This window comes from Ursus americanus, chromosome 3 (genome assembly GCF_024610735.1).
Source record: "Ursus americanus isolate L20-20 chromosome 3, mUrsAme1.1.p, whole genome shotgun sequence".
In the NCBI taxonomy this organism is placed as follows: domain Eukaryota; kingdom Metazoa; phylum Chordata; class Mammalia; order Carnivora; family Ursidae; genus Ursus; species Ursus americanus.
In genome coordinates, this window is record NC_142129.1 from 22,981,594 (window position 1) to 23,004,449 (window position 22,856).

General features: G+C 51.0%; 3 protein-coding genes across 6 annotated transcripts in view; 2 read left to right on the forward strand and 1 right to left on the reverse strand.

The window, feature by feature from the left end:
* The window catches only part of TNPO3 (transportin 3), an 81,994-nt gene extending 74,950 nt beyond the window's left edge, over nt 1-7,044 (forward strand). Inside the window, 3 exon segments of the mRNA XM_045792680.2 lie at nt 5,042-5,082; nt 5,085-5,133; nt 6,734-7,044. Of these exon segments, the coding sequence (XP_045648636.2) occupies nt 5,042-5,082; nt 5,085-5,133; nt 6,734-6,752 (109 nt within the window). The 3' untranslated portion in view covers nt 6,753-7,044.
* A 1,845-nt stretch (nt 7,045-8,889) lies between these two features.
* Nucleotides 8,890-19,092, reverse strand: IRF5 (interferon regulatory factor 5). Of its 3 annotated transcripts, none has more exons than XM_045792683.2 (9): nt 18,977-19,092; nt 14,424-14,629; nt 12,373-12,562; nt 11,832-11,941; nt 11,337-11,370; nt 10,893-11,159; nt 10,253-10,645; nt 10,049-10,167; nt 8,890-9,743 (listed from the first exon to the last, which is right to left on the reverse strand). In XM_045792683.2, the coding sequence occupies exons 1-9, from the start codon at nt 19,020-19,022 to the stop codon at nt 9,495-9,497; spliced, it is 1,614 nt and encodes a 537-aa protein (XP_045648639.1). In that variant the 5' UTR covers nt 19,023-19,092; the 3' UTR covers nt 8,890-9,494. The 3 variants fall into 3 exon arrangements, with proteins under 3 accessions (XP_045648639.1, XP_045648642.1, XP_045648640.1); XM_045792686.2 differs by lacking the exon at nt 18,977-19,092 and adding an exon at nt 18,753-18,867; XM_045792684.2 differs by lacking the exon at nt 18,977-19,092 and adding an exon at nt 17,750-17,943.
* KCP (kielin cysteine rich BMP regulator) overlaps nt 18,160-22,856 on the forward strand; it is a 45,708-nt gene continuing 41,011 nt past the window's right edge. For both annotated transcript variants that reach the window (XM_045792679.2, XM_045792678.2), the window contains exons 1-2: nt 18,160-18,300; nt 22,641-22,735. The gene's annotated coding sequence lies outside the window, so the exon portion shown is untranslated. The remainder of the gene's footprint in view (nt 18,301-22,640; nt 22,736-22,856) is intronic.

The window sequence follows — 22,856 nt, forward strand, 5'->3', positions numbered from 1 at the left end:
TCTGTGGTGGGGATGGAACCTGCTTAAGATTCTCTCTCCTTCTCTGCCCCTCCCCAGCTTTAAAAAAAAAAAAAAAAAAAAAGACCCTGCTTTCACTTCCTTTGGACTGAAAATAATTCCCAGCACTGTCCTTTTCCCCACTGAATGGTCTTGGCACCCTTATTGAAAATCATTTTACCATATATGCGAAGGACTTATTTTGGGGCCCTCTGTTCTATTCCATTGATCTCTGTGTCTGACTTTATGTCGGGACAATACTGTTTTGATTACCATGACTTTGTAATAATTTTGAAATTAGGAAGTGTGAGACCCCCAACCTTGTTCTTTGTCCAAGGTTATTTGGAGTATTCGGGGCCTTTCGAGATTCCATACGAATTTTAGGATAGATTTTTTTTCTATTTTCACAAAAAATGTCCGTAGGATTTTTGATAGGGATTACATTAAATCTGTAGATCAATTTGAGTAGTATTGACATCCTAACAAAATGAAGTCTTCCAGTCCATGAACAGGAGATGGCTTTGCATTTATCGGTGTCTTTAGTATCTTTCAGCAACATTTTGTAGTTTAAGTATTACATTCTTTTTGATGTTGTTGTAAGTGAACCAGCTTGCACTTTTATTTATTTATTTTTTTTTTAAAGATGTTATTTATTTATTTGACAGAGATAGAGACAGCCAGCGAGAGAGGGAACACAAGCAGGGGGAGTGGGAGAGGAAGAAGCAGGCTCACAGCAGAGGAGCCTGATGTGGGGCTCGATCCTATAACGCCAGGATCACGCCCTGAGCCGAAGGCAGACACCTAACCGCTGTGCCACCCAGGCGCCCCCAGCTTGCACTTTTAAAAGCTGTTTTATTATATATGTTATATATATGCATAGTAAATTTCTGGAGAGATAGACAGCTAGGACCAGGATGGGAGGGGAAGAAAGACTTTCACTTTTTATTTCATAATTTTCTGTACTATTTTCATTTTTTTCATGAGTATGTGGTATACATTTATAATTAAAACCAGATCTAGTTTTTTAAAGGGGGAGAGGGGCGCCTGAGTGGCTCAGTCGGTTAAGCGTCTAACTTCAGCTCATCATGATCTCCCAGTCTTCTGGGAGTCTCCTCAGGCTTCAGTGCTCAGCGGGGAGCCTGCTTGTCCCTCTTCCTCTGCCCTTCCCCCTGCCTGTGCTGAGTGCGCGCTCTCTCTCTCTTTCTTTCTCTTTTTCCCGTGCTCGCTCTCTCTCTCAAATAAAATCTTTTAAAAAAAATAAAAGGGGAGAAAATAAATTGTAGGTGGTGGTACAAGAGCTAATCTTCTTTTCTGAGACTTAATTTCTTAATCTTACTTTCCAAAATGGTTTACTTTCTGATCTCCAGGAGTTTCTCCAATAATTTTGCTCATTTGTTAAAATTCCAAATCTATGAGTGCTGCTATTTTGTAGCTTACCATAAGTGGCTTAACTTCATGTCCCAGAAGTAACTGATTTTTGGCCATAGATCAAGTGACATGCATGACCGAAAAATGGCATGTGACTACCTTCGTGACATATTTTGCCAGAAGGGAATTTCCCTTCCTCTAAGTAGGTGTATATTGACTGTGATGACTTTACAAAATTATTTTATTTCTTTTTACTGTGAATCTTCCTAGTAGAAGTAGTATTCCACCTCTAAGCAGTCTCAAGGAAAAGAGTGTAATAGCTTCTTTCTGCTTCTGTTTTGCTCTGTTCCATCTCGTATTGGTCAGTAGAAGGGCAGGATAATATTGGCTCTAATTTCCTTAAAGCAAATGGGAGCCTAGAGAGAACGCTCAGAGGACTAGGCTTAGAGTCAAGGATGTTGGCATGAATCTTGCCACTTACTGAACCTCGGCCTGTTCATCTGTAAAATAGGGTTAGTAATACCTGTCTTATTCGTAAGGGGTTATTGAGATATCAAGTGGAAATCTAATGATTTGGTATGTAGTAGGTGATCAATGAATGTTAACTTTCTGCTTGGAAAAGAACCTGCTGGAATGTCGTTATGCACTTGCAAAGCTAGCTGGAGCATGTCTCCTGCCAGCTCTAAGGCAACCACCCACACATTCTAGAATAAGTCTCCACCAAACCTGTATTCCCATATCTGGGCTAATCTGTGATAGGTAGAACCATAGAATAAGTCTGAAAAGTCATGGACATTCCCTCATTTAAGGAAAATTGAGTGGCACAGCAAAGGAACCCAAATAGTGCAATGCTACCGGAAAAAAAAAAAAAAAAAACCTGTGACATTTGCTCTGTGATATGGGGAAATAAGGTGCCCGACCAGCCTGGCCTACTTGATCTCTCATTGTGGAACAAGTTTTGCAGCTCCTTCTGTAGTAGGCTGTGACACACTGGTGGGAAATGAACAGAAGAGAGGTAATGTTGAGGTACTAGAGAAAAGGTTTGAGATTGCTCACCTCCTTGTAGTAATTCTCTTTCTCTAGTATGCGTTTTGCTCTTGAACCTTCTGTTCCATGCATGACTCAGTCTCCCTTTTGGTTGTAAGGTCCTATAATTCCTGTCTCAACATGCTGCTTTGTTTGCCATCCTAACAGGGAGGGTAAACTGGTTCAGTTTCATTTCAGCAAGTCCAAGCCTGTTTTTCAAATGGTACTAGTAATTAATTCCCTAACATTTTTAGTTGGTCAGCTTGAAGAAAGCTGAGGTTTTTCCATTCTGAAATATCATTCTTGCTCTCCAAACACTACTGATTATGACTAGAAGAAATCCTGCCATCATTTCCCATTTCCCGTGTTTTCCCCCATTGATATTTATTCTCTAACTCTAAACACTTGCATGAGAATCTCAGGGTCAGAAGATGTTGAATAAAGGAAGCATTGATCTAGAGTTAGAAGCCAGTATGGGGGTGTCTTCTTGCTCAAGTCGTTAGTTAGAGCTTGGTTACTCTCCATTATCCACGAACATTAGGTGAGAAGAGCTGTATTTCTCAGCACACCACTAGGACTACAGGGCTTGGGGAACAGTCACCATTAAAGTATTCAGAAGTATGGTGAAAGGATCAGGAATATGGGACTAGCAGCTAGAAAATAGTGGCCATTTTACTTTTTTAAATTTTTTTTAGAACTTTTTTAAAAAAAGATTTAATTTATTTGAGAGAGAGAGAGCGCGAGACAGAGCATGAGCAGGGGAGAGAGGGAGAAGCAGACTCCTGGTGAGCAGGGAGCCTAATGTGGGGCTTGATCCCAGGACCCTGGGATCGTGACCTGAGTGGAAGGCAGAGATGCCCAACAGACTGAGCCACCCAGGCGCCCTGATAGTGGCCATTTTAAATAAATGAATGAAATGAGATGAAATAGGAAATAAATGCCAGAAGGACTAAGGCGGAAAACAAAATAGTTGTAGTTTATAAGTTTGGTGGGGTTTTTTTAATCCATTTCTTTGGGCCTAATCAAGGACACATTAAACATTTGGCTGAGGCTCTGGACGCCAGAGCAGTTGCCCACAGGACTGGAAGCAGAGCTGAGCTGACTCGAGGTGCCGGCCTATGCCACTTTCATCCTGGCTCACTCACACAGTTCTCTGTACTTGCATTCTGGTTTTGGCACTTTTTCTCCTGTGTCACAAGAGACGTGAAGGATGGAGTTATCGTTTCTTTTCCGGATTACACGAAGGGTAGAAGAATCTTAAATCTCCATTGTTGCCTCACATTTAACTGTTTCTTACTGTTGTAGTCCCTTATGATAACATGCCACACGGTGGCTTCTCTGGGGTTACATGTCTTCTTCCTCTGTGACAGTAGGAGCATGAGTGATAAGTGCTCTCCAGCCAGCTCCCTCCTTAATAGTCAGTGTAGATTTGGAAACAGACTGAGGGAAGGTAATGGTTATATTGAAGCATGTTAAATTCACAAATGGCAGAATTTCAGTGACACCAGAAGACTGCATCATTTTCATTACATTTTTAGGATGGAGAGAGACTGGAGAAAGTTTCTAGAATATTCTGTTGAATCAAATCTTGGGGTCTGAATCAAGGTTCTTAATGAGGTTTCAGACCTTACAATAAATAGGTGGGAAAGTCCAGATGTAGGCACTAAGGAGATAGCTCTCCTTTCACCTTCTTTTCTGTGGAACCACTGTTAGCAGTTCCCTCCCCTGGTGTTTAACCATTATGAGAAGGAGAAAGCTCTTTCTTCTAACATTGCATCTTAGGTGGTAGGCTGTGATCCCTGAGTTTTTCTGAGCCAGAGAGGGTCACAGAAGAGTGAGCATATTTGAAAGTTCTTCTTCCACTGTTTTTAGCTTAGCTTCATGTTCAGTTACCAAAACCTGTTCTGAAGACTGACACAAAAGAACGAAGTGGACATCAGCTGGTTTCTCGGTGACAGTTTTGGACAAAGGAGGCCTTTTGAAAAAATAGGGTCAGGTGAACATTGGGCTATTCAAGCCCCATCTTAGTGCTTGCCTGAGGACCAAGTCCTGCTTCCTCCCCCCTGTCTACATGCTTTAACCCTTTCCTCTCTCCTCTCCGTTCTCCTCCCACAGGAGGAAACCCTGAGCAGCCTGTCCAACTAGAAAATCGATGACTGATAGAGACTTAGTTGCCGGAATGAGGAAACCAGGGTACTTACTAAGTTAGCTCAGCTCATAGAGTTAAAATTATCAGCCTTAGGTGAATATGCTTGCTTTTTTTATTTGGGGGTTCTGGCTTTCTTGTATTTATGTCAGGGACTTCAACGAAGTGTTGAACTGACTTAATCCTCCAAACATTATAAGGTTAGGTAGCAGATGTGGCCACAAAGCAGGTTGGTAACTCATCCAAGAGTGCTGGAGCCAAGATTCAAACCTAGGCACTTTGTCTCCACAGCCACTCTTTAGGGACCATCCAGCTTATAATTATTCTCACATGCAGTTGTTAATATTTGCCCTTGAGTTACAGAAAGATCAGAAGCAGAATCAAGAGACAATGGAGAGGGCTTCAAGCAGGGCTAAGATAGTTCTCGGTGGACCTCAGTGTTGTCGTTGTTTTCAGCGTATTACATCTTTCTCATCAGGGGCCAACCTCCCTTTTCTTTTCCAGTGCTGAGGAGTGTAAACAGGTTTGCTGGGCCTTGCGAGACTTCACCAGGTTGTTTCGATAGCTCACACTCCCGCACTGTGCCTGTCACCCAGGTGAGTGGTTATGGTTCCTGGCTTTTTCCCTGGCTGTCAGGAGCACTTGGGGATGGCGTAGGTTTTAATGCCCATCATGAGACTTGTCCTGTAGGTGGTTAGGGAAGGACCTAACAGTTTAACACTACTGAACAGTTAAGAAATGCAGGACCCTGGTTTGCTTGGGTCAAGGCAGCCAGATAATTGTCAGCTGCTTTCGGATACCATCTTCACCCCCATAGGAAAGTTATTATTATAGGAGACCACAAAAAAATTCCTCCTCTCTCTTTAGGATGATAAGTGTGTATGTTAACAAACAAGTAAGTACTTTTTAACCTGGCTGCTTTGGTGAAAACAGTGCTGACCTGCAGTTGACCATGATTACGTTGACACCGTTCTCCTAAAACTGGCCTTTCGGATTTAATGAGCAGAGATGCTTATTCCGAACACTGAAAATGCCAGTTCTGCCCAAGGCAAGAGGTAGAGGAAAGGAGGTAGTATGTTTGTCTAGCTCCTGATCGCCAGTGTTTCTCCATGTGCTTCTTGGCTCCTGGTTCTGAGGCAAAGCAAGAATCTCAGCTGAGGGAAGAAAGAACTGGGTAGTGGGATTGGGGTTCCAATTTCTTGACTGAGAGAAGAAAGGCAGCTCTGCTCTTAAGCACCCACACCCCTCCTTTGAGGTCTTGGGCAGAATTTCTTCTCCCACGAGGCAGTTCTCAATGAATGTGCAGCACGTCACTGGTGGCTTCTGTCATTTAATGTATTAGTAGATGAAAGCACTCTCCAGCAGTGCCTCACCACGCCAGAAATTATTTCTAAATTTTATTCTTTAGTGAGCAGTGATATCCTTTGGGATTCTCAAGTTTTGCAGTGTCGGTAATAGCTAACGTTGATACACATAGGCTTATTCGTGGGCAGCTGGGGCTGCTCGCAGCTAACATTGATGGAGCCCTCGCTGTGTGTCAGGTACTGTTCTGAGTGCTTGGTCTGTATGCACTAAGAGAATCCTCAGGTGGCTGTCTGGGTTAGGTACCGTTGTTGTTTCCATTGTATAGGGGAATAATGGTTCCAAGATGTGAAGCGACTTGCTTGATGTCACCGTTGGTAGTTGATAGAGCCACAGTTCAAACACACATATCCTGGTGCCAGAGTCCTTACTCTCAACCACTCTGCTTCATACTTTCATTAGTACCCTTTTAAAAAATCAGTGGTTTTGTACACTTTTGTTAGTAGGCAAAGTCTTCCTTCAGAATAAACTCGAAACCCCAGTATTTAGGCAGACTAAAGTAGAGACTTTCTGGTTGGTTTGGGGTTGGCAGCCAGACCTGCTGGCTCACTCTTTACTCCCAGCACACCATCCCTAGTTCCCACAGCGCACTGAGAAGAGGACTGCAGGCAGTACCATTACAGCAGCAGCTCTCTTGAAATCACAAAATTTCCAACTTCTTTTTTGTTTTTTCTTTTTTCTTTTTTTTTTCTTTTTTCTTTTTTTTTTGCTGAGTTCTTATGGCAGAGGCCACAATGAGGTACCTGAGCAAATACGAAAACTTCTTCCTTGACTTTGTAAGAAGCTTATTATCTCCTGAACCACAGTTTTTGACTGTCTTCTCTCTTTTGTCAGGAATGTCTTTTTTAATTAGAAGACAGGAAGAAAACAAAAACCAGACTGTGTCCCACAATCAGAAACCTCCACTGTGGCAGAGGGGCCTTCACCGCCACCACGGCATCCCGCCAGACAGGGAGAGACTCCAGCCTTCAGAGGCCGTCCTGAGGAGTTCCTGTTTGGGGGTGTGAGGGAAAATCAGCGCGGTTTAAAAAAAAGATGGCTGCGGCCTGTCCGGCGTGGTGGGAGGGGAGCTGGTTTCCTGGTGAACTTGTTTCAAAGGAAAAATAATTTTAAAGAAATAAAAAAGGAAAAAAAGGAAAACTAAACTGAGACGAGAACTGAAACGTTCACTTGGTAGCAGTGACACGCACGCACACACACGTACCTATACACACATGCTAACACGCAAGTGCACACACAATAAAAGTACAAATTTTTGTGAAACAAAAACCATTTACTTAGGGAAAATGGGAATTCAGACGAAATAGCTGCAATTGGAAGTAAAGGGTCAGGATCATCTCTTAAGGTTTTCTGTTGTTTTTCCTCTTTCTCTCTCCCACCCTCCCTTCTTTCCCTTTCCTGTCCTCTTTTAATGAAAATGAGTAGAAATTTCTCCCACTCTCCCCGGCGTTTCTTCCCACCTTTAGAGTTGTTCCGACAAGGAGGAGCCTCTTTGTTTTATATCATGGTCACATCAGTGATACCAGGACCTGCCAGGGCCAAAATTCATGTATATTTCCAGCCCTGACCCTATCCAGTCTCTAAATCCGTTTCCAATCCACATTGGGTTGTCATCAGCCTTGGAGAGAAGAGCCAAAATTAGGGTGAGTGGGATATAAATGTATATTCTAAGTTTTAGTTTTTTTAAGATTTTTGTGTTTTTTAGTTAATTTTTCACCCACAGACATAAGAAAGGACAAAAAAAGAGGGTGGGAGTATGGGGGAAAGTGTTTACAGGGCTAACTGTATTTTACTAAAAAAAATGTGGAAATTATTTGATTTCGTTGGGGGTGGTGAGGCGGGAGAGGGAAACCCAAAGCAGATCTTAATGTTTTAAAGGAGTTGCAGCCCTGCACAGGCGTTAGATACGAGGGCACTGTTCTGTCTGGTGTTGTAGCCATCTCAAGAACAAATCAACAGCAACAAAAAAAAAAAAAGAAAGAAAGAAAAAAAAAGAAAAGAAAACAATAAATTTTTAAAATTTGATCAGTGTTTGTTTTTCCTTCCTCTCACTGCCTCAGAGCTCTGAAATGCTACAGCTAGACTGCGTGAGTGAGCGGTCTTAGCTCTGACCTGGGAGACAGCTGCTGATGGAGCTTAAATGGCAGGCCCCTGCTCTGGATGCCTCGGACCCTTCATATTTCGGGGGAGTGGCTCCTGCGTCTTTTAGTTCACCCTTAAACTCCTCATGCTGCCTTTTATCCTTTCATATAGCCTCGGTGGGGGAGAGAATGGGCCCCTCAGCATGTTAAACAGAAATGTGGTACGTATATTCTTTCTACAAGATCCACCCAAGTAGACTGATTCCTAACCCACTGAGTACAGTATTTGGTCTTTGAAAAAAAGAAACCTATATTGCAGTATCATTGACCTAGAATAAGCCGCACAGATTTCAGTTATACAGTTGATAAGCTCTGACATCGGATACACCCATGAAACCATTAACACAATCGAGAGAGTGAACATACCTTTACTCCCAAAAGTTTCCTCATGCCTCTTACCATCCTCCAGTAGGCACTGATCTGCTTTCTGTCACTGTAGTTTGCATTTTCTTTAGTTTTATATAAATAGGATCACACAGTATATTAAAGTATTTGGTTTTGAGCTAATAAGCTTGACTGTGGAGCTCTATAGAGTATTTAGAATCAATGAAACAAACCTCGTGCATAATGTCAGTTGTACTCAGAGTTTGACTTGGTCAGGATTTTAGACTGCATGCATTTAAAGAGCCACGCCCTTGCTTCAGCTAGCTTCCTCCTAGAAAGCAAAGCCTGCCAGTTGAGTGCTTATGGAACCCCACTGACTCATCAGCCTGGAAAGGCAGGCTCTCCTCTTGTGGCCCCAGAGATGGAGGGCAGGTGCTGGGGGAAAGAGGGCCAGCTGATAACCAGAAATAGGGTCTGGTAGACCAGCATGGAAGCAACTGGTACCGGAAAAAGTAAATAGCTGAATCTGTTTTTAGTATTTATTAATTGAAAAATACATTAAATTCCACTTCTACCCCACGTTCTTAGACTCTCAAGAAGGAGGTAGCTGCCGGCCTTAAGGATCTGGTGTGATACCTAAGTGCCTGTCTATCTCAGGAGGGAGAGAGATGTGAGGAAGTGAGGCTCAAAGTAGGAAGCCCCAAAATCAGATCAGGCCCATGCCCTGGCGAGGGAGCATGGCCCACAGCACTTGGTTCTTTTTGCCTTAGGAATTGGGGGCAACCATAATAGTGGGCCACTCTGGGACAATTCCCTCTCAACTAGGCCCCCAGGGTTGATGGAGTTAATTTCTCTGCTCACTGTGGCTAATGGCTGAGTTCCTCCAGAGTGAGCAGAGGAGAGGCACATACAAGGAGACAGCCCTCAAAGCAAAATTGGCTTCCGGCTTCCCTCGTGCTACAGGAGAGAGCCTGGAACTTGGACCTCTTCCCCTCGCCTTGGTGCAAATCCTCTTCCAGGAGACCCAGACAGAGGGCCCTGCAGCCAGTCAGGTGCCCACTGGGGCCATCATACCTTCACGTGAGCCCACACAGCCACCTGGGAAGCCTGTACCAGTCACTGTCTGCAGTCTATTGTTGCATGCCAGCTGGGTGCATGGGCCAGGCCCCCTGGCCGGCACGGAGGCCTGCCACAGGAGGGGCCTGGGCCACAGGCTGCAGCCGCTGCTGGGACTGCCAGATGTGGTGGAGCTCCTTGAACTGCTCCACCATGCGGTCTTTGAGGTCTGGGTTTGAGATCTGGAGCCGGATACTATCAGCTGACCAAGAAAGCTCCCCCGAGAACATCTCCAGCAACAGCCGGGCTGCTACAGGCACCACCTGGGGGGCAAAGAGGGACAGGGAGAACCTTGGCGGGACTGTCAAATCCAGTTGTGCGTGAGGCATCCACCACGGGACAGGTGATGGGCTGCATCCACCAGGAGGAAGGGGCACCAGTTTCTACCTCATACAAAGGCTACTTAACGTGTGGGCAGCCCTGGGCCTTGATTATCTCTGGCTGCCAAGTTCACACTGCTCAGAGAGCCCGGAACCTCCACCCTGGGGCAAGGGCTGAGCACCACGATTCCCCCAACATTCAAGCCAAAGCAGAGTGGGGGCTTGAGGGGGAGGAGCCGGTAGTATACCTGTACGGTGATGAGCTTCTTCTCTCGGGGTTTGCGGTCGGGCCACTCCTCCCCAAAGCAGAAGAAGATCTCAAATGGCGGTGGAGTGTTAGTCTGGCCTTTCTGGAACAGGATGAGCTCTGCAGCAACATCAAGACCCTTAGAGGCTAGAACCATGCCCCTGGGTAGGGGAAAGCCAGGAGGAACATGAGGCTAGTCCCTCACCATTGAGAAAATGCTCCAGGCTGAAGAGCTTGGTTTTGACCTCACGCTGGATGGGGTTGGGCTGTGAGCCATGGGCCAAAGCGCAGGGCCCGCTCCAGAACACCTTGCACTGGCACAGGCGGATGGCATACAGATCTTGGCCTTGCAGCTGGAGTATGAGCCCGCGGTCGAGGACGTCCAGCAGCTGGTTTGTGTAGAAGCGCTGTTTGTCGCTCGGGATGTCCTCAGGGCTGGGGAAGCGCACTTGCTCCAGGCTCACGGGGCCGAAGAGCTCTACCTGCTCTTGGGTGGCCTCCAGCTGACTGTAGAAGAGCCGGCAGCCCTGTGGGTTGCTGATGGTGAGGGCCCGGGGTGGCCGCCCCCGGTACTGGAACTTGATCTCCAGGTCAGTCACTGTGGGGCAGAGGGCAGGCCCGGCCAGTCTGTGAGCCCCATGCCTCCTTGCTCTGCAGCCCACTGACTTGCTCTGTCCTCTCTGCCCAGCAGCCAGGCCATCTCGTCAGCTCTCCCACTTCCTTTCCCCCATCCCCCACCCGGGGAGGGCCTGGCTTGAATATCTTTGCTCTCCAGCCTCCACCCTTCTTGCAAACCAACCCCCCAGCACTGCTTTACCCGGCCCAGCCCTCCTGTGGGTCCTTACGAGGCAGCATGTGGGGGCTGATCAGCAGGTCGGGCAGGAGTTGTTCGCCCGTGGGGGGCAGGCTGGCAGCCAGGGGCCCATGTTGCAGGTTCGGCAGAACCTCAGGGAGAAGCTCCCCAAAGCCAGCAGGGTCGCTGGGGGCAGGGCCCAGGAGGCTGGGGTCTGGTGCAGGAGGGCCCAGCACCACAGGCGGCTGGAGAGTGCGAGGCCACTTATCCTCTTCGGGTAAAGAATAGGGTGCCAGGGGGGGGCCAGGCTGCACCGCCTCTACACAGGGTGGGGATAGGCAGGGCTTTAATGCCACTTCTGGGAACTTCCCCCAGGCCCACCTACTCTCAGCCCTGGGCCTCCCCGTCAACCTCCCTTCAGCCCCCTCCCAGGTACCTAGGGGACCTGCAGCTTCTTATACTAGGCCCCCAACCACACCCCACCTCCCGGCCCCACCTGTGATGCTCAGGCTTGGTAACATCCTCTGGAGCTGAAGGGAAGACCCAGGCAAAGGAGGAGGGAACAGGCCAGAGAGAGAGAGGGGGGAGGACAGGTTAATGAATTGATCTGATGCTAAAGAAATAACCCATGAGAACCACAAAGGCAATTCCCCGGTGTTCACTCTGCAAGTCAGACCCTGCCTTCGGTCCCAGCTCTGCCCTCCAGGCGGCTCGGTGAACTCTCAGCGCCTTGGTGTCCTCATCTGCCTTCCACACGTGGCAGTACCTACTCACCCCCAGCTCCTGCGATGGTGTGTCAGACGACGTGTGGGCATGTTTTGTACCAACAAAGCCCTAAGGAGGTTCGGGGTGGTGACTGTGTTCCTAGCCTCAGGACCCCAAGAAGAAACTCAAGAGAAGAGCTATGAAAAGGGCAGCAGGGCCTTGGAGGAAAGGGACCGCTTCATCCTAAAGCAGAGCAGGACAGCAGAAAGGCCCTGACAAGACCCACCACGTCAGCGCAGGCAGACGCTGTCAAGAATGGTCCCGAGCCTGCGTTTTCCTCTTCCTCCTCCTCCTCCTCTCCTGCACCGAAAGTGTAGTCCTCACTGGGCTGTGACTCTGCAAAGCAGGGAGAGAAAACAAAGCAGGGGAGGCCATGGGGGAGGAGAAGGAAGGCCGCCAGGGCTCCGTGCGGCAGCTCCTGCTGTGGCTTCTTCCCTGCCCAGAGCTGCCCCAGCAGTGAGGTGAAAGGCCACACAGCCTCCGGGAATCGCTAGGGACTTCCCCGACATGGCACTAAGCTCCTTAGGTCACTAGACCTACACTCCCCGGAGCCAAGAGCCAAGAACGGGGGCAAGTAGAGGAAGACAGACAAGGGGCCTAGTCTGTGCCAAGTCATTCCGGGCCCCTCACAGGGTCCATCGCACGCCGCTCCCGGCAACCTGGGGCATTACGACTTTGAAGCATGTCCCTGACCACTGCACGCTGGAGGGGCCCTGGCCCTTCCAGAACAGCCTCCAAGGTAGCCCACATAGGGCCAGGCCTGATACCTGCGGGAGCGGAGCCGTTAGAGCAGACCTCGTAGATCTTGTAGGGCTGAGGTGGCATGTCCCGGGGTCCGTCATAGATGAGGCGGAAGTCACGGCTCTTGTTAAGGGCACAGCGCAGGTTGGCCTTCCACTTAGCCGGGTCCGCCTCGTCCACCCCCTCGGTGTACTTTCCTGTCTCCTTGGCCCAGGCCTGAGGCAGGAAGAAAAGATAGGCCACCACAGAGAACCTCCGCCCTCACCAAAGCCCCAGCCCCTGATGGCCAACGGGAGTCACTGCCGAGCAATGAGAACTTGAGGGACACTCAGAGCCCGACCTGAGTGTCCCTCTGCAAGGTGGGAGATAGGACACCAGTCCTTCCCAGCCCTTGGGGCTCCGACAAACGAAAGGAAACCTAAGTGCTTTGAAAGCCAGTTCATTCACTGCTCTTGCGAGGGTAAATATAGGTGCAATCTCTAAGGAGGATGGTGTCACACGTTGGACAAGAGCATGGGATCTGGAGTGGGCTTGGGTTTGAATCTGGAAACGGCCACCCACCAGCTGTGGGCCAGGGGCATGTCACTTTGCCTCTTTATTGCTGTAACATCCCCATCATAGTGCCCACCACACAGGGTGGTAGTGAAGACCACAGAGCTTCCAGAACTGTGCCTGCACTTCGGATGGGCTCCATACAATTGAGCTGTTGGTATTATTTTTGAGGGTAAGTTGGCTGATAGCAGGATTACAAATATTTCTTCCCTTTAACCTAGGGAATTCGACTTCTAGGAATTTATCCTAGGGATACAGAAGCAACCACACAAGATTCTGCACCTACAAGGCTTTTCGTGGCAGCACTATCTGTAAAAGCAGAAGATCTGAATAAAGGTCCATCAACCGGAACTGGTTAAATTACAGCCAATCCTTAGAATGGAATACGGGGAAGCAAGGAAAAAAAAAGGAAGAAGCTTTTGATATCCTGACATGTTACAATCTTCAAGAAATATGAGGTACAGAAGGGTACGTCTACATCTATCATTTTGTGAAAAGTGGGGGGAAGATAGGTACCCATTTGCATGTATACACAAAAATCTCTCAGGGAGGATGAACAGGAAACTGACAATACTAATTGCCCCCAGGGAGGGGAGGGGTGGCTGAAGACAGGGGTGGGAGGGAGACTTTTGGCTGCAAACCATTTTACACTTTTTAAATTTTGAATTGCGTTACCTATTCAAAAATAAGAAACAGATTTGAAAAGAACCTTCAAAGGGTAAATATCAACCTGCAAAGACTAAGGAAAGCATATCCAAATCTTTAAAAAAAAAAAAATTCTCTTTGACCCAGCAATGTTGAACTCTAGGAACTAACCCCAAAGAAAATCATTTGAGTTACACAAACGGTAAGAGTTTGGAGGGGGTACATGGCAATGGGTCTTCAATACTGGAACACTAGAAGCAACGTGAAGTGTCCAAAAGCCGGGTTTGGATAGCTAAACTGCTAACCCCTCCAGCGGTCACTGAAAATGACGTGGCATTTGTGGCAGAGGAAAGCTGGTTCTGATGTTGGGTGGAAAATGCAGGATACAAGACATACGGTTGATTTCATTTTTTAATTTTATAGACACACATACAGAAAACTGAAAATATAAGCAAAAAAAAATATATATATACCATATATATATATATCTGATATTATATATATATATATATATATCTGATATATATATATATATATCCGTAGTAGTTAGCTCCTAGTGTTCACATCAGTGGGACATTCTGTGGTCTCCTTTTAGAGACTGTACACACCAAACACGCACACTGCACACGCACCTGTGGGTGATGAGAACGAGACAAGAAAAGGGAGGAGGAGGAAGCTCTCCTTGGGGGAGTGCCCACCTCGCTCTGGGCAAGAGGTCAAAAAAGGCACAGCTGGGGGTATGCCTGCGTCCCCTTGGTCCAAGCCTGGGGTCGCCTGCAGCCAGGCAGCTGGGAGAGTGGTCAGCTGGAGATGTACGGGGACCCTCTTCTAGGGCGGGGTGCCCAGGAAGTCCAGGCAGTAACCCCCATCCAGAGCTTACCTTGAAGATGGTATTGTCTCCATCCTGGCTGGGGCCGTGCCGCGTGGCATGGCGCCAGGGGATGCAGAAGAATTTCCTCTCCCCATTGACCCACTGCAGCCCTGGGTACTGGCAGCTGTTCACCTGGGCCACCAGCCAGGGCTTCAGTCGCACGCGGCGGGGCGGAGGGGGTGCCCTGGGGGCAGGCTGGTTCATGGCAAAGGGGTCTGTGGGCAAAGAGGGGGGTTATCAGAAGATTTGCAGATAGACGCTCCCTGCAGCGGGAGGATTGGGGCGGGGGGGTACCCAGGGGACCAAGCCAGGGACAGTATGGCTTTTTCTTCCTCCCAGCACTGGGGGCTGGAGTGTCTCTGGTCTGCCCAGATGCTCACAGCCAATTCCCTTTTCCAACCATCAGCCTTCTTGTCACAGAGTCACTCTGTGCCTTGTGTTTGGGGGTGGGGGAAGAAGGGGGGGCTTACAGATAGAGTGGATGCTATGTGTGCCCCACCCAGACGTGCCTTACTAGAAGGGGCAGCGACTCCCCAGCTGCTGTGAGGCTGGAACAGGGTGCAAAGCTACAGAGCTGCTCACTGCTGCCTCACTCCAGGGTTAGGCAGCCCACAGCCGATGAATGACGGACATGCGGGGACAAAAAGCCAGTCCCCTTGCTTCAGGTGGAGCAAACTGGTGCGACATGTACTCCAGAGTTCCCTGTGGGGTCAGGCTGGAGGCTGTCTCCAGCCCATTCCACCTCTTTGCTCAGCTTTCTTCCTCCCCACCCTGCGTCCCTTCCTCCCCTTCTGCCCCCCTCTCCTTGTCCCAAGAACTCCCTCACTGTATCACCTTCTAGGAAACCTGGCTGAAGAGCAAGTCACAGCATGTGAATGGAGAGAGGGTTCCCACCACCCGTTCCTCAGAGCTTCCTTTCCTCCTCAGTTTCCCTCAAGGATGAAGCTTCCCCACAGCTGGACATCTTGAGAGAAATCCCATCAGCCCCCTCGGTCTACCTCCTGCATCACCAACACAGCAGCCTTAAGTGGGACTTAAGAAATACCAGCCAACTGATATACCCCAAGTGCTGACAATTCTGTCCTCCAGCTCTTTCTTCCCCCACCAGCCCTGCTCTCTCCAGGATCCTCCTCTGACTCAGAGTGGGGTGAGACCAGAGGTCAGAGGAAGGCCGCTGGGGCTGTGATAGGCAAGGAAGGGTTCGTGGTGGGGCAGGCCTGTCAGGGAAGGAATGGCTAAAGAAATGGGACATCTGGGTCAGTGGATAGGGACAAGAGCTATCCTTAGCGTTTGTGGTACCACCATGTGACAAAAGGACTAGGGTTTGAGTCAACACCTGGACAGCCTCCACCGAGACAAACCAGCCCCAGGTTGAAAAAGAACTTTCTAACAGCTAAAGCCATGCAACAAATAGGCTAGGCCTGGGAGCAACTGGCTTCTGGGGGTATTCAAGCCCAGGTGGACTTCCTGACCTGCCTTAGATGGGAGATTGGAACAAGATGATCAGGTGTGGACCCTATCGTTCCAGGCTTGCTTGGGGCTCAGTTTCCCCAGAAGTTCCCCGCCCAGTGCATTTTTGGGCTGGAGTTGCGAAGTACCACCTCCACGCTGCTACGAAGTCTCCATCTGCAGGCCTCTCCTCAGAGCAGTGCCCAGCTCTGGGCTAGGACAGGGAGAGTGGGAGAGCCCCCAGGCCTGTCCCCAGGCCTCGGAAGACTGGAGGCTCAGTTCCCCTTTCTGAACCAACCTCCGCCCAGCCCCAGGGGAAATGAAAGTGGCCAGACCAGACAACTCGGAAATCTGACTCACTGTGAACTGGGGGAGGGAAGGTACATGGGGAAACTGACACTCGTGTCCCCAAGACCAAGTTCTCAATCCTCTACCCTGTAGCTCATTCCCCAGTCCCCAGGCCTTGCCGGCGGTCATTATACATTGCGTGTGGTTCACAGCATTGGGTAGAGCCTCACCCACCGCACTGGTATTTGTAGTTCCCACCTGCACCCTCTGCCTAGAGGCCTTGGTTCTAGAACAGACCAGTGACAGTCATCAGTAGCTACCAATTGTGGCTAAGTGGACATGGACGGAAGAAAGCTCTGTCGACCCAGAGGAGAAGGCAAGCTACCCTGATGACCACCCCTCCACACGGTCAGGCCCACTGCTGTGCGTGGGGTGGTGGAGCTGGGAGACCACAGAGCCCTCCTCCTCTGCCCAGGACAAGGAGGAAGTCAGGGTGAGTCCTGCAGCCTAGCCTGGCTCAGGAGTGCTGTTCGGGAGAAAGATTTTGAAATTACTCAGGTCAGTAACGTACAATCACTTTGGGTGGTCTAAGGAGCGGAGTATGGAGAGGAGGCTCTCATAATGTGTCCAGCCAGGGCCAAAGGAGGGTGTCCAGCAGGGCAAAGAAAGGTCTTCAGCCTCAGGTGCCCCAGGACTAGGCTCAGTGTGTTTCCCAAGGAGGCTTCCTCCTGCCGAGAGGTGGACTTAGATCTCAGACTATCCTAATGCAACGAGTTCTGAATTTCAATGCATTTGTGCCCCATCCCTACTTTCCCTCCAGGTAGAAGTAGTCACCCACACTCCCAGGGGACCTCCAAAGCTATCGCACAACCTCAGAAAGTGCATCCCCCATTCCACCCGGTTGCTGTGGGGACTTGATTTTTCAATTGAGGGCAGGCCTGACCAGGCCTGCCTTCTCAGGGGTCTGTAGACTTGGGGTGACATTTCTGCAGCCCCCAGACCTAGGATTTGAGCCCTGGAGAGTGGGCAAAGCCAGAAAACCTGCAACAGTTTCCGTGGAAATGAGGAAAAGAGGTGTGGGCTGCTGAGGACCTGAGGAAGTCCTCCTGGGTGAATGAAAGTGAGGCATCTCGAGGGGCAGCTCAGGAACTCCTGCTGGGGTGCAGAAGCCCCACAATTCACCCCAGGGCCCTAAAGTTCCAGGAGCCAACCACCTGGGGAGCATGGAACCCTGTGGGCACCAGGGACCCAGAGGGGAGGAAGCTCACAGCCCCTAGTGGGAGGAACACCAAGCCCCTTGTCACCTCTGGAGATTGTCCGAGTCACACTGCCCCCCGCAAACCCCGCTAAGCTCGGGGAGAAGGCAACGCGTTCCCCGCACCTGGTATGACCCTAATCCCACACCCTCCAGGTGAGATGACCACATCCTGAGACAAACTGAGGCTGTGAGGCAGCTGATGCCTCTCTCCGCTTCCTTCAGGGGGAAGGCTAAGGTGCAGGGGGAAACCCCAAAGGAAGGCCTTTAGGTAAAAAAGAGTGGTTTCCTAGTGCCTCCCCAGACTTGACAGAAGTAGTTCAAGGGAGGGCGGGGACTCTACCTCTGACCCCCGCTGCCCCTCTGGCCTTCTCCATCGGCCCCGCCTGCGTCCTGGCCGGTGCCGGTCACTTCTCGCCCTGGGCGCGCGGGGAGCCCAGGCCGGTCCTGCGGAACCACCTCCAGGGCGCGGGCTTGGGTTCGGGTTCTGCCTCTCCGAGCGCTCCTCCAGCGGACGGCGCCCCCTGTCTCTTCCACCCTTTAGTGCCCCTCCCCTGACTGCCCAGAGACACCTGCGCGTTGGGGGGCGGGGGGCAGGGGCGGGGAACACCTTCTACCCGCGTCCCGGCCACAGCCATCTCGCTTTCCCTCTACTTTTAGACTCGTACTGGTTTTGTGTTGAAGTTCGAGGGAAGCACGTAAAGAAACTAGTCCACGAGTTGCTCCCTGCGGTTCTTCTCTGCTAGGAGGGTCATTGCCCCTGATCCGTCGCGAGTCAAAAGACGGCGCCCCTACCCGACACCATCTGCCCACAGGCTCTGCCCGAATTCCTGCCGTGGGCCTTAAGGTCCTGGGAAGACGAGCCCTTTAAGCCTCATCCTCTTAACAGAAAGGGTGAGGGGTGCCGGGAGAAGAGGGATGCGAAGCGCGCAGAAAGGGGGAATAGGGGTTCGCCTCTCTAAGAGCCAAGCCGGACCGCTGGCCGGCGCCCGGGCGCTCCCCATCCTTGAGACGGCTTGGCGAGACGGAGGGAGAGAAGAGCAGAGCTGGCATTGGTGACCGCTCCGCCGCCCGGGCCTCCCGGCTCTCCGGGCGCCTGCCGGACGGAGGCTGCCGGCGCGGGGCATCCCGCGCTGATCCGGTGGTGGGAAGCACCTCGGAGGCCGCCAAACCCGAGGGGCGCGCCCTGCAGTAGGCGCACTCCCCCACCTCCCACCGCCGGCGCCCCGGCTCCAGGCGGAGCCGGACGCGGACACCTCCCGCGCTCCCGCCCTGCCCCAGTCCGCCTCCCGCCGCCGGCAGGTGCCCGGAGGGCGCGGAGAAGAGCGCGGGCGGCCGGGACCTACCTGTCTACGGTGCGCCCGCGTGGCTGCGCCCGGGAGCAGGGGCCGGGCGGCGGGGCCGAGCTGCGCTCTCCCGGAGCTGCGCCTCCCGCCCGCCTGGCACTTCCGCATCGCCCGCCCCCGCCCCTGGGCCGCAGCTGCAGAGCCCGGGAGCGCCCGCAGCGCCCCGCCCTGCCCTGCCCCTCGGGACCACCCTGCCTCCTTCCCCCCCCCCCCCCCGCACTGACCCGGCGACCGAGGACCCCTGAGCATCGGGCCCGGCCGGGCCCCCATGCATCTCAAGGCCTCCGGGGAGACGCCAGGCAGACTACCCGGGCTCCTTCGGCAATCTGGAACTGCAGAACAGTCATTTGACAACCCCAGACCCCCCTCCCCCCAGTGATGCCGAAGTGCTCGGCGGAGCCCGGGAACTTCCCCAGCCCGCGTCCCCCGGGAGCTCAAAATCGGGGCAGACACGGGCAGTCAAGAGAGTGCATATGGGGGCGCCGTAGGGCCGACTGACAGCTCGTGGGTCCTCGCTCTGCCCGCCCGCGCTCCTTCGAGGGTCGCTCCAGGGCCAACCCCCTGGCATCTGGATCTGGACACCCACTCCTCGACGTGCTTGCAGGCAGGGCTCCTCAAGCCACTGTGTCCCTTTCTAAGTCTCAGCCTTCGCAACTGCCTGCCCCTGCTGTCCCTCCCTGGTCGCCCTCGGGACCTCTCTGGGTCAGTGCGTGGTCTCTTGCCCTGCCTATCACACTTACCTCTACTTTGACCGTCCGTCCACCTGCTGTTCTGAATGTTTTTTCGGTTCCGTAAATGGGTCTCACCGGACTCAACCTTCATACGTCCTGTTTCTTCTCCTGAAGCATCTTTGCTTGATAAAGACTGCTCTCCGAATTTTGTCAGGATCATCCCCTCTGGAAAGCCTGTCTTGACTTCCTCCCCTTGGTCAGGTTTCTGAGACCCAAACTCATCCTCGTTGGCTTCACTTACGAAATTTTTATTTTCATGTCTGATCCCCACTGGAATCAGCTTACTCGGGGACTATTTTGGTCTTTTCATTGTTTTCTATAGTAATTTTTAATAAAAATATTTTTAAATGAAATTTCTCAAGTTACTTGATTAAATTTGAGATAGCAACTAAAATATACACGTTTTTGATAGTATTATTTGCCCTTTAAAGTTTAGAGGCTCCTGTGTTTTTCGCGAATCCAGTTATCGGTTGATGAATCAGAACTTTGACCTTTCCCTCCTCTCCTTTTCCCTCTAGGAACGCCTGGGTTACTCTTCACTACTAATCTGTATCATCACTTACTATGTGTTGTCTTTTTTCTTCTTGTCTGCATCTCTTTCCCTCTCCCCCACCCCCCAGCCCTCATGTAAAATGGAAATATAATTATGTACAAGTATTTCATAATTTGTATCTGCTATTTCACTATTTCATATTTTTAAAAATTTAGAGTGTGTTTGGGGAAAATGTGGATAGGTAGATTATTTCATATTTTCCTTCTGTAAAAACGAAACTGCCATTAAATAGAAAGTGGCCACCACAAAATGGGAACCCTTTTCCACCAGAGAGCCGTTACGCTTGATAGAAAAAATATTCTATGTTGATCCAGAAAATATATCTGGAGCAATAGCCACCAAGAGACTTCTTTTATTTCAGATGTCCCACACATAGTGTGAGGGACCGTGAGACTCTAGGATGCTGTCCCCTGCCCCTTACCCACTGTCCCTCTTGCTCAGGTGAGAACCCTACTTGTAGAGACTCTGAACTTTGTTAAGAACCATGCAGGGGCTGGCATCCGTCTCTTGTGCTATGTGACCTTAGGCGGGTCCTATGAATCGCATTCTCTGTCTGTAAAGGGGAGAAGTTACTGAGCTCACAGCATTGCCGTGATAGGGGCTACACAGCAGTGCCTTGCCCAGACCAGGGGAACCTAAACCAAAACCACTCTGGGCCAGAGACAGGCATAGAGAGGAAGGGGCAGGGGCAGAGAGCATCATTCAGGCTCTTCCAAAACAGCAGGGTCTCCTTGCCTCCTATGCTGTCTATGGTGAAGCAAAAGCAAAGGAGAAGTGAGGTTACACCCAACCTCCTTGCAGTCACTCCTAGCCCCCCACCCCACCCCCATGCCCCCAGCAGGGCCTGGCCACATGGGAGCAGGGAGACTTGGCCTCCACAGCCCCAGATGTGTGTCCAGGCCCCTCACTCCCAACGGTGAGCTAGCTTCTGCCCCCACTTCCCCTGACTGGGGTGACAGATTGAGGGTGTGGTGAGAGGCCTAATTCCGGTAGAGGCCAGGATGCATGAGTGTGTGGGTGGGGGGAGCCGTGTCACCAAAGGGAACTGAAAGAAGCCTAGTGTGAGTGGTAGGGAGAGAGGACAGAGGTGCAAGGTACAGTGGGACAAGAACCCCCCCCCAACTCTGGACCTGCCCCTTTCACCTGCCTGTGCGAATGACAGCTGCCTTTACCTCCCCTCCAGGAAACCCACCCCCTCAGGCCCAGCCCTTGGGATTCCCCAGGTTCACCTGTCGCCCATGTACCTATTTCTGGGAGCTTGTTGGTTAGATACCGGGCCCTGGAGTCTAACAGGCCTGAGTCAGCCCCTGGCTCTACCACAGAGGTATTGTGTGACCCTGAGCAAACTGCAGACTCTCTTGGAACCCCCATTTCCCATCTGCAAAATGAGGATAGCATCACTGTCACAGGTTGGCTTCGAGGCCTAAATTCAACAAGCGCTCAGTGAGCCCCTTCTACGTGCCAGGGTAAAACAGCGAACAAAAGTCTATTTTGCCTAAACCCCCTACCCTCCTGGAACTTCCATTCTTTGGTGGGAGACAGTAAATGCTTACGTCACAAAACGAGGGGTTTTGTGGGTCATTGTTCAGGCTGAGCAGAGACACGATCTGAGCCAGGGTTTAACTCGGCCCCTCTCGGCCCCTGAGAACATGTAAGTGGTAGCTTTATGATGACAATGCCCAGACCCTGGGGCTTCCTCTCCATTTCCTACCAACTGACACCCCGTCAGAGCTTTCCAGGGCATGACCTGGAAGTCCCCCACTTGGCCAGCACTGTCACATGCACGCCTCCAGCCCTCACGTCCCCACGTCCCTCATCTGCAGCTCCCTTTTCCTCTTCACGTGGCCGGAGGCCCAAGGGCTTGTGCTGTCGCCCGCATCCATCCCCGGCCCTGGCTCTCTGCTCCCTTGACCCTTTTAAGAACAAAGGCTACTTCCTTTTTGTTTGTGGTCAGCACCTTTCCTCGCCCTGACCCCCCACCCCACCCCCCCTGCCCCGCAACCTGGCTTCTACCTCTTTTCCATGAATTCTGTTCTGGACCTCTGTCTCACAGCGCCAGCAGGCTCTGAAACTCCCAGGAACTCCTCAGAAAATCCAGTCTCTGCGTCTCTTTCTCATATAAACTCAGATCCCAGGGTAGCACTACTGCCTGGATTTCTCATTGGCGCTATCTATTTATTTATTTACTTACTTATTTAAAGAGAGGGCGAGAGAGAATCTTAAGCAGCCTCCATGCCTAGCCTGACTTGGGGCTCCAACTCACAACCCTGAGATCGTGACCTGAGCCCAGATCAAGAGTCAGATGCTTAACTGACTGAGCCACCCAGGCGCCCCTCTCATTGGTCCTTGAAATAAAGGTGGTGGAGAGTCTCCCAGATCAGCTCAGTGCCTTAGTGTTGTCCCCGCACCCCGGCGCTGCCCTGCCTCTTGGTGCATTCATCTCTGGTCCTTCTGCTGACCCCTCCCCCACTCACATCCTCCTTCTAGACTGTCAGGATGCCTCGCCCAGACATCCTGATACCCCTCCACCCCTACATGCGATGATTCAAGCACTCCGAAAATCTGCTGACTTCAGCATTTCACTCAAACCACTTCCCTCCCCAGGACTGGGCTCTGTCACAGAAGGGATCAGAACTCCCGTCCTTCCTGCCTGCCTGAAGAGCACGAGGCACCTGGACAAGAAGGCAAAGAAAGAGCAGGTAACTCAAGCCTTCCAGGCCCCTGCACTGTGAATGGATGCCTTATGGGGACAGAGACAGGATTGAGCTGTGGACCTCAGTGTCCTCTCTTGTCTCAGGCAGAGCTGCTTGATGCCCAGAG

Bases quoted from the DNA above. Each gene is read 5' to 3' on its own strand.
- IRF5 (XM_045792683.2), bottom strand. From the start codon at position 19,022: ATGGGGGCCCGGCCGGGCCCGATGCTCAGGGGTCCTCGGTCGCCGG. The intron at 10,646-10,892 runs GTAAGGACCCAC...TCTGCCCCACAG, and splicing joins CAGCCCCCACATGCTGCCTC to TGACTGACCTGGAGATCAAG. The intron at 9,744-10,048 runs GTATACTACCGG...TTTGCCCCCCAG, and splicing joins AGAAGCTCATCACCGTACAG to GTGGTGCCTGTAGCAGCCCG.